General features: G+C 34.1%; 1 protein-coding gene across 1 annotated transcript in view; it reads left to right on the top strand.

Moving 5' to 3' along the window:
• The first annotated feature begins 356 nt into the window (after positions 1-356).
• LOC107599410 (contactin-4-like) overlaps positions 357-10,322 on the top strand; it is an 86,098-nt gene continuing 76,132 nt past the window's right edge. The window contains exons 1-2 of the mRNA XM_016290989.1: positions 357-458; positions 3,043-3,218. Of these exons, the coding sequence (XP_016146475.1) occupies positions 439-458; positions 3,043-3,218 (196 nt within the window). The 5' untranslated portion in view covers positions 357-438. The remainder of the gene's footprint in view (positions 459-3,042; positions 3,219-10,322) is intronic.

The following is a 10,322-nucleotide window of genomic DNA, read 5'->3' as shown; positions in this document are numbered from 1 at the left end:
ATAAAATCAACTCATATACCCTACTTTTTTTTTCTCTGAACATCCTGTTTCACTCAAAAATGTGTCCCAACACATTACAGACGTAAAATGGGTTGTATGCAGTCTGTCAACTGATGTAGTGATGGATATCGGCTTTAAAAAAATTGGCCTTTTGGTATGTCAACACGGGTAGCTGTAAGGTCTGTTCTGGGTTTTTGTTTCTGGTTTAAGTTTTCATGTCTTTTATTTTTATATTTTGCCTTGTTTCATGTTCCTGTCATGTGTTTTTTTCTACCCTGTCATGTGATCATGCCATGTGGTACGCTTGTCTGTGTGTCATGTTCTGATTGGTTGTCCTAGTCATGTGTCTTGTTTCCTCATTAGTTGGTTCTTGTCATGTGACCCTGATTGTTTACTATAAGTAGCCATCATGTTGCCTTTGTGCTTGGTCGTGTATGAATGTATTTATCCTGCTGTCGGTGAGTCTAGTCCGTTCAAGTCAAGTCTTTGTTTGTTTGGATTATGTTTGGATCATGTTTGGATCACTTTGTTTAAATACATCTGCACTTGGATTCATCACTACGCTCGCCTACAGTGGATTATCATTACAGTAGCAAAATCTGTTCGACATATTTTATGGGTTCTTTAAAAAAGGGAAAAACTAAAGTTGCTGCAATAGGAGGTTGTAAGAGAGATTATATGTTAGTTATTGAACCATGCAAGGACATCAGTAAAATCGACCTGTTTGTGAAATGGTTCTGAATTCTTAGAGTGAAATATTTCTGTTTAAAAGATAATCACAAGTTATTATTAACTTGGTTAAGATTATCCGATAGAACAGATCTTGGGCTGCATGCTTTTGGGTGAAAATCTAATCAATTTTTTTTAAATAAAAATTGTGATTTGAAGTGAAATTTTAAAAACTCGAAGTTTACTGGAAAGTAAAATAAAGTATTTAAGAAAAATAAATTATAATAATAAAAAGACACTGAAAACACCAGATGATTAGCTGCGCATCATTCAATTGTACTGCAGCCTTTATGACTGGATAAATCATAAACCCATATTGTGATTTCTGTTTTATTGATTATTCGTGCAGCCCTACATAGGTCTCTCATAACACACACGCGCATATAACCTCACGAATGAAGTCATCATTCCATTACCACTGTTAAAGCTGAATGGAAGCGATATTTTAAATATGCTTTATATGTGAGGTTTTTGTATTGATTTGGCAGCTTGTTTGTTTTAATAAGGCTGCTTGAAGGGTTGGAGAACCTGATGATAACTTAAATGATTTCCATGCTATAGAATATGGAGGTGCTCACTGCAGATATTAGTTTTGGTTGGTGCTCTGCCATGATAATGTCACGGGTCGCTACTGTGAGGAGCATGGAACGAGGAGACCAGGAGTACAAAACCAAGGACTTTATATTGCGGGGAATCACACATAGCACAAGGAATGGACATAAACTATTCCGGACTAAGAAACTCAGAACGGGACTCACTGTAAATACACAGACACCAATGGGACACACCTGGGAGCAAATTAACTAGTTAAACAAACACAGCTGGAACCAAATTCATACAACGAGAACAGGAAGGACCAAATAAGGAAAACAGGATCTAAACGGGAACATGCACGTGACAGATAAAGTTCACATTTGATGCTGTATGACTTTGTGTTCAACAAGATGGATGGTCACAAGCCATGCCATTCTGAACATTAATCTTGGTATGGGGGAAAAAAAACAGGCTTCTGAATTTATCAGGACTACAGCTGGTTGCTTTTCATTTAGCAGACACTTTTTATGCAAAACACTTTACAGTGCACTAATTGCAAGGACAATCCCTTTGGCGTTAGTGTAGTGTACTAAATGCTTTACTCTGGAGTCTAATAATTGTGGATCTCAGTAACTCAGTGCAGTTTGCGTGTTGTCTTTATGTGGGATCACACTTGGAGGTTTTGTTTTAACAGCCCAGATTTGTACCCACTGGTCTGTTGACACCCCAATTGTGCACAACAATAATGGTAACACCAATTCCACCCTGCTTCCGGCTATGTGTTTTCCTATTAAACTTTATTAGTTGGCATTGGCTGCAATGTTTCTAACCCTGAAGATCTGCAATATTTTTTAGAAGCCAATATCTTTTTTTTGTTGTTTTTTACATTTGAATCATTCAATCAAACAAACCGTATTTGTTTGTTTGGTTTGTTTTCAATGAAAACTAATTATTTTTGTTAAATGTGATTAAAAGATGTGCTTGTGATGTGTCTTTTAAAATAAATGACACTTTTTAAGAGTAGCTTAATTGTCCAAGTAGTTTTTAAAATTGCTGTATAAATGTATAACTCAGTATTCAAAGTGATTTGTATTGCTTGCTTGAACGCTTTAAAGTATTAACTTTGTCTTGTTTGTACTAAAAGATAATGTACAATACCGTTCAAAAGTCTGGGGTTTGTAAGATTTGTGTAACGTTTTTGAAAGAAGCTTCTTATGCTCACCAAGGCTGCATTTATTTAATCAAAATAATATTAATAATGAAATAATATTACAATTTAATATATTTTAAAATATAATTTAATCCTATGATGAAAAATCTGAATTTTCAGCAGCCATTACTCCAGTCTTCGGTCACATGATTATTTTATCATTCTAATTAAGGAGATTGTATTATTATGATTATTATTATCAACAATGAAAATAGTTGTGGTGCTTAATATTTTTGTGGAAAACATTTTTTAGGATTCTTTGATGAATAGAAAGTTCAAAAGAACAGCATTTATTTGAAATAGAAAGCTTTTGTAACATAAATGTCTTCATTGTCACTTTTGATAAATTTAATGTATTCCTTCTGGAAAAAAAAGTATAAATTTCTTTTTACAAAATCTTATCCCCAGACTTTCATATTTGTTATCATATATGCTCTTATTTTTTTGTGAATAAGCAGATACAGCTAGAACATGAGCTTTGTTATTACAGTTGGGTCATGGAAGGTCATGATGAGAAATGTATGAGTTCATATTGAAATCTCTGAACTGTGAACTACTTTGTGTTGTAGGTGGAAGCTAAATGGCAGTCTGCTCAACCCTAAACCCGGCTCCCATCACAGCCTCTCTGGAGGTAACCTTCGCATCAACCATCTAAATAAAGAACAGGACGCTGGGACGTACCAGTGCCTTGCTTCCAACTCCTTCGGGACTATTGTCAGCAGGGAGGCCAGCCTAACCTTTGCCTGTAAGTCACATTCTGATCTCTGATCAAACCACAGCAGGACAGATCAGGCCCAAACAAACAGGACATTGCAGACCTGACGGCACACACTGGTACGCTGGCCCTTGTTCTCCTCGCTGATAACATGGTCAAAATGGAAATGTTTTCCCTGAGGAGAGCCTGGTCGCTTTCTCACCCGCTCTCATTCTTGTTTCTCTCTCTCGCTCTCTGTATCTCACATACGCACAGGTTGTTCAGGGGCCAGATTCAGTCATGCAGTCATTTATATGGGTTGATAATGAGATCAAAAAATGAGATTCCGTAAAACACATTCAGGCCTTGTGCTGCTTGTTATGGCTGTTTTGAAAGCTATGGCTGCAGCTAATTAGTTTAAGCTCAACCCCACATGCCCCCCAAATAGCGTATAGCAAATTCTGCAGTATGAACTGTACACATTATATAAACTCTTTGTATGCACAGAAAACATGATGCTACATAATGTGCTGACTGCACTGTGTGAAGTAAACTATTTTATACAATTTTTGAATGTATTTGTTTTAATTAATTTTAATTAATATTTTTTTTAATCAGTAATAAATAATGAATAATAGTAATAATACATACTTTTACATTTGGTTTTCTCGACTGGATTGGATTGCCAAATGTTAAATAAGTTGATGAATGGAATTATAATGTTATACTAAATCTAAAACAATGGAAAACCCCTTAAGATAACATGTAAAAAGGAAAAAAACATATCTTAAGTGTGCAGAATAGCATAAGTGGACTTTGAACGATTAATTGCCGCTTTGAACGATTACGTAATTGTGGCAGCCATAATTGTAATTGCGATTAGAAATTATATTAATTGTGCAGCCCTAATCAGTCAGTTTGATTTGGTTATACATTGGCAAATTAATATACATCATTTTGACAATTTTCTACATTTAGAAATAGGCCTGGCCCTAAAAAAATTTCATAATTTTTTTCATATCAGTCAATATTGATAATAATAATCACAGTATGTCAAATATTTATTTATTTCCAATTTGAAGGCATATTTTTGCTACTGAGTGAAAGTTGCATGTTGCAAAGTTGCCAAGTTGCATTTGAATGATATAAGCTGTAATAAAAACTTGTTTTCGTGACACATTTTTTTCCCCCAAACATACATTAAAAAATGATATGTAATATAGTGCATATAATTATCAAAATGTTCATTTCTAGTTGGCAATCAGGTTATTGAACATTGAATGGTAACACTGAGGTAAATGTTACATTACATAAAATATTGTTTACAAGCTGTGTTATTGACATCTTTCCACATTTGAAACACTGATTGATCAATTATACTGATTGAAGTTATACTGTTTCTTTCAACAAACCTTCTGATGTTCATTCAGGTTTATTTTGTGCTATAGTTTAACTGGTAGTAAAGAGGAAGAGATGATTGGTTCACGTGGTACTTGAACTGAGACGCCACATTAAATAGCATCAAAACCACATTTATTGTTTTTGTAATTTTGTCTTTTTTGTTTTTGTAATTTTTTAAAAATATATATTTTTTCTGTCAAAATAACAGAATTTGCCCCTATTCAGTCCTGTTTAAAATTGAAAGTGTTTTGGTATGCAGAATTTCCCTCTAGCACGTCTCTAAAAGAGTACACTGATTGGCTGACCCGTTTTTGCATATGGCATTGATAGCAAATGACAATCAGGCCTTTCCAATTGAATTCAGATTCACCACGTTCCCAGCAAGGCCACTGGCTGAAGACGATGGCACTGCAGGGCAGGAACAGTCCAATTCTGTGGGGAGGAAGTCTGCTGTCATCGTAAGACGATTGGCTGACAGATCCATCAATCGCTGGTCTCTGACCTTACTAGGCTTCAGTTGTTGTCGTGTGGTGGGGGCACGCGTCTCTGACTGCTCCACATCCATCTTCTTTATTACTCTCTCCATAGCTTAATTAACTCCACCGCATGATGGAGTGGTGCAGGTTCAAGAGAATAATTTAAAGGGCAGCTGATGTTATTAGATGGGATATTTTCTAATTTGGTATTTAATGCGGGAGAATTTGTAGGCGACCACGTTGTGCATGATAATGCACGAAGGTAAAGACGAGAAATCACAGTTCCAACTTGAATTCGTCAAATGTTTTAATGCTGTAAAGTAGATTACAGCATTAAAACTGGAATTGGAGGTTTGTGGCTGTTGGTTTATATGTATAAGCTTTGAGGTCATTTATATGCGAGTGTTTGCCTAAAAACTGACCAAATTAACATAAACGGTTTTGAAATGTATGCTTTAAAAATTCATTAAAAATGTAAAGCCTCACAGGCATATCAATTTTTTTTTCTTTAAAAAAATGCTCTCTAAAAAAGCTAAATGTTGTACCTGATGTCTTTCATGGAAATATAAGTAATGAATAAATAATAAATATGAATAAAAAATATATAAATATTTATCATATAAAAGTTATGTATTTTAATATAAATAGTTATGTATTTTAATTTTGATGCTAAGTATTAAAATATACAGTATATAATTTGATGTAGTTTCAGAGTATTGATAGACTAACTCAGGTATGTCATTTGCTCTTAAAGGGGTCATATGATGCTAAAAAGAACTGTGTTATGAAATGTGTTAATGCGGTTTAAGGTTAAAAAAACACATTATTTTCCACATACTGTATATTATTGTTTCTCCTCTATGCCCCACCTTTCTGAAACGCATCAAATTTTACAAAGCTCATCGGTCTGAAAAGCAAGGTGTGCTCTGATTGGTCAGCTATCCAGTGCATTGTGATTGTCCGAATACCTCAAGCGTGTGACTGAAATGTTACGCCCCTTACCATACTGTGATTCCGTGTCCCGGCAAAAACATTAAAACCCATTATAAACGAGGCATTTGTTGCATCCAGTGGGGACATAATAACGGATTATAATGACTTATACTGTCTTTTTATGTGTTGCGTTGCATCGCGCCGCGTAAACATAAAACCGTGTCTGCATTTGTGATAACCTTTGTGATAACCTACACTGCTCAAAACTCGCGTTTGAATCGTCAGGAATATTTGGGTTGAACTGTTCTGGAACAGTGTTGTAAATACAACTTAACCACTGATTTCTAGTCGTGTCCTCTTTTGGAAGACCAAACAAAGTATTTTTGCTTTTGCCATGAAACACACAGCATCTCCACAACATGGCGGCGGCGGTGGCAGCAACCATAAAGTTACGCCTTCTTTCTTTGCGTGAAGATTTGGGCGGTGTTATGCAAATCTTCCCACACAGTGACGTAGATATGTGGGGGCATGTTTAAACGAGGCGTTTTAGGAGGGCGTGGATGAGTCTTAACTTTTATAAAGAATATCTCTTTGGGTTTGAGACTTTAGTCTTTGCAACTTTAGGGATCTTATCTATTCACGAACAGCTTGTAACTCTCCAAAGAGAAAGGAAAACTTGAAATCGCATCATATGACCCCTTTAACATTTCTCGGATTGTTGGAGGATTATGGTTATTTTAGTTTATGACCACAGAGTTGACAATTAAACATGTTTTTAAATACTTGGAAATCGCACTTCTGGTTTCTACATAAGTTAGATTATTCCTTAATATGAAGTTTAGTCTTCTTACTGGTTATGTTAATACATTGATGTTATCAATAAAATTAAAAAAAAACATTTCTATATGGACAAAATTAGTTTTACTTATGAAATCAGACTATTGCGTCTCTTTGGCTGTTTTTAATTCCTATTTAAATAAGAAAACAACAATAATAAAGCCATTTCATTGGATTTATTTATCTCTTTATAATTTTATACAATTTGCACAAGTGTGGTTTTTATTCTATGCAGACTTTTAGCAGCCTTCTGTCAGGACTAGCTTTAGAAATAATAGGTGGCTCGTGAAGTAGCTTGCGTCTCTTAGAATGTATTTGTCTCTAAACACCTCTCCCTTTTCTTTTCAAATAAATGACTGTTGAAAATCACTTAATGTGTGAAAATACATTTATGGTTACTTTGGTGTAACCTTGTATGGTGCCAAAAACCTGTATCAAAAATACAGGTTATAAAAGAGGCTCTCATTGGATGTAATAAAATGTTTTGGGGTTTTTTTTCTCTCTGAATAGGACTGGATGAATATAGGTAGATATTGAAAGGGTTGTCAGTAGATACATAGGAAATGAGAAAAAATGTCAGTGTCGATGCACCAATCCCTAAAGCAGTAATTGCATTCTGGGGAATTGCAGAATGTTTTTAATTAAAATGCCACTGATCGAGAAGGCTGTGTGCTGCGTCTTAAGCATATTTCACATATGTACCATCTTCTAATTTTCATATTTGGGTCTTGAAAAAGACATCTCTCTTAATGTGCAATAGCAATTAAAGTTCTTTTTGACTTTGTAAGAAAAATTCAACTGTGTATCTGCAGCGTTAACAACAGGTTGAGCATTGTGGTGACAGGTTGAAAGAATATTTTGCGGTTCAGCTGATGTTATTTGATGGGTCAGTGAATACTGAAGACATTACGAACTATATATAGTCAAGACACCAGGTCTAGTTGTCAGAAGGGCTGTATCTCTATAACAGTGAGGTTTGAAGTCTGATTGCATAAATGCTTGTTTTCTTTTGCAGTAGTTTTGACTGTCCAGTTTTGACCAAAATCGACTTAATTAGGATTGTTTTTGTGAATGTTATTCATTGTACTAGAAATCCAATAATTTTCTTTTGAAGAAAAAGTGAACTTCACTAAAACAGTGTCATACATTGAAGCAATGATGAACTACTGTGTATAATGAAGTCTAAACTATATTTATATTAACTATATAAATATTTTATATTGAGGCAAATTGACATTTTTAAATGTTGCAATATTATACAATTCAATAATTAGTTACCCATTTGGCTGAAACAGGTTTGCTATTTTGTGAGCTGCCTTTTTGCTGTTTTATTAATCGTTTCGCATTTCATAATTATTGTGAATTCATTAAATAGTCGATAATACATTGAAAAATCGTTTTCTTGTACATTGCACTAAAAAGTTGTAAATAAATCAGATTACTGGAGTATGTTTTAGAAGAAAATACTATTTCAGTCTTTTTACTCCAAGCTTTCATGTTTAATTCAGTGTTACTTGTTTTTTTGTTTGTTCTTTTTAATACTGAATTGTGAGATTTATTACAAATTTCTGAATGCAAATTGTTTCTACACCTTTATTTTTTCTCCAAGTGTGCTGATACAGTATATGATTACTTTTAATTCAGATAACATAGTGTAAATACTAAAGTAAAATCACAGTTTTTCTTAAGAATAAATGGAATAAATAGCTGGTTCCCATTATGACAACTTATCCTATATAGTGTGTCAACATACCCCACTGTTGGTTTACACATGTTAAATGAAGTATATCTTTTTTCTGACCGGTAATGGTTCAGTAGCTTTTTTGTAGCTCCGATTTGGAGGTATGTCTGGACAGAAATTGACTTTCAAAATTAAACCTACCCTGAAAAATATTCATAGGAGTAAAAATGTGACAGCTAATACAGAGGAAGAGAGGAAGAGCTGTTAATCAAGCATTTAAGGGATTTCTTTTTATTCTGTCCCAATTGACAGTGAAAATTCCTCTGCCAGTCTGGTTTGAGTATTATATCTCCTTCCTGTGGAGGGAGGGTCGCGTGTATCACCAGTCTTTATAAAGACATGACGGCTCACTAAGACTATGATAAGGGCTGGCATTTACAAATCGCCCTCAGTGGTGGCACTTGATAATCAGGTTCATTTAGATTACATACATCCCATCAGATCGGTTTTGCATAGCTGAAAGTTCTTCAGTGGTGTTGTTTTTCTTCATTTTGAACTGTTATGAATTGCAGAATTAGAAAGTGCTCATGGGACATTGCATCACGGCAGCATCAGGTCTTCCTTCTCAGTCCAAATGCATGCCTGTCATTCAGGTAAAAACACATAGGCTACTGTTAGTGATTTGAGATTAAATAAACTCCCATTAAAGTGAAAAATGAAATTGAGACATTCCCCATGGAATATTGCAACCGTTTTGTACTGTAAATCTGGGGATCGAATTGCTCATCATTTGGGGGAAAAAATATGTTTCTGGGGTTTATCAAGGACATTCTAAAGTTTTAATAGTTTTATTTGTTTGTTTTATTTACATTTTTTAAGATGTACTTTGGACACAATTAATTTATTGTTGATTATTATTTTATTTATTCTACATTTTAAATTATATTTAATTATTTTTGCTTAATTTTTCTAAGCTATACTTTGAGCACAATTTATTTATTGTTAATTTATTTTAAATTATATTTTCTTTTTTTTTTCTTTTTTTGTGTTTCTAACCTAGCTATACTTTAGGCACAATTTGCTAAAAACTATCCCCATAAATAATAAATCTAAGAAAACCTTCTTTTAACAACATCCTTTACAGGAATTATTATTATTATTATTATGATTATTAAATGACTTATTAATTGTGTTTTTTATGAAAACAATTTACTTTAAATCTTTTGTTACCAGTTATTGAAGTGCATCTGAACTGGTTGGTCATGGCAGGTCTGTATTCTGCTGTTGTTTGCATTTCTTCTGCATATGCATTTACAAAATTATAAATTTTGTCATGTTTATCATTTTGCATGTCGTTAGTTAACTGTAATATTCATAAATGTCCACATCTGATCTTTTAAGTATATGATCAGTTGGGCACTACAAGCAGTTGAAAACAATTTGGGCGCTATATGATGTTTAATGTAAAATTTGTGTCCTGAAGTCAAACCGGTTGAGAAGCACTGATTTAGAGTATGCCTGTATGTGTTAAATGCCTATTTACCACATTTTTATTTTATAACACTGCGTTTCCTCAGCCTGAACTGTTTAAATGAATACCATCTGGATCCCCCCCCCCCAGCCCCAACTGTTTATGAGGATGTGTGCACGTGTATTCTTTTTAAAGTTGTCCCTTCATGTGAGCGGCTGGTGCGGGATGCTTTTATGCCACTTTTCTTCAGGGGAAATAAAGAAGTGAATGGTTTCAGCTGTGTATATTAAAAGAAGCATTTGTTTAAGTACCCCCCCCCCCCCCCCCTTTTTTTTTTTTTTTTTTTTTTTTTTTTT

This window comes from Sinocyclocheilus grahami, unplaced genomic scaffold (genome assembly GCF_001515645.1).
Source record: "Sinocyclocheilus grahami isolate Dianchi unplaced genomic scaffold, SAMN03320097.WGS_v1.1 scaffold266.1, whole genome shotgun sequence".
Lineage (NCBI taxonomy): Eukaryota > Metazoa > Chordata > Actinopteri > Cypriniformes > Cyprinidae > Sinocyclocheilus > Sinocyclocheilus grahami.
This window is presented reverse-complemented; position numbering and strand designations above follow the sequence as displayed.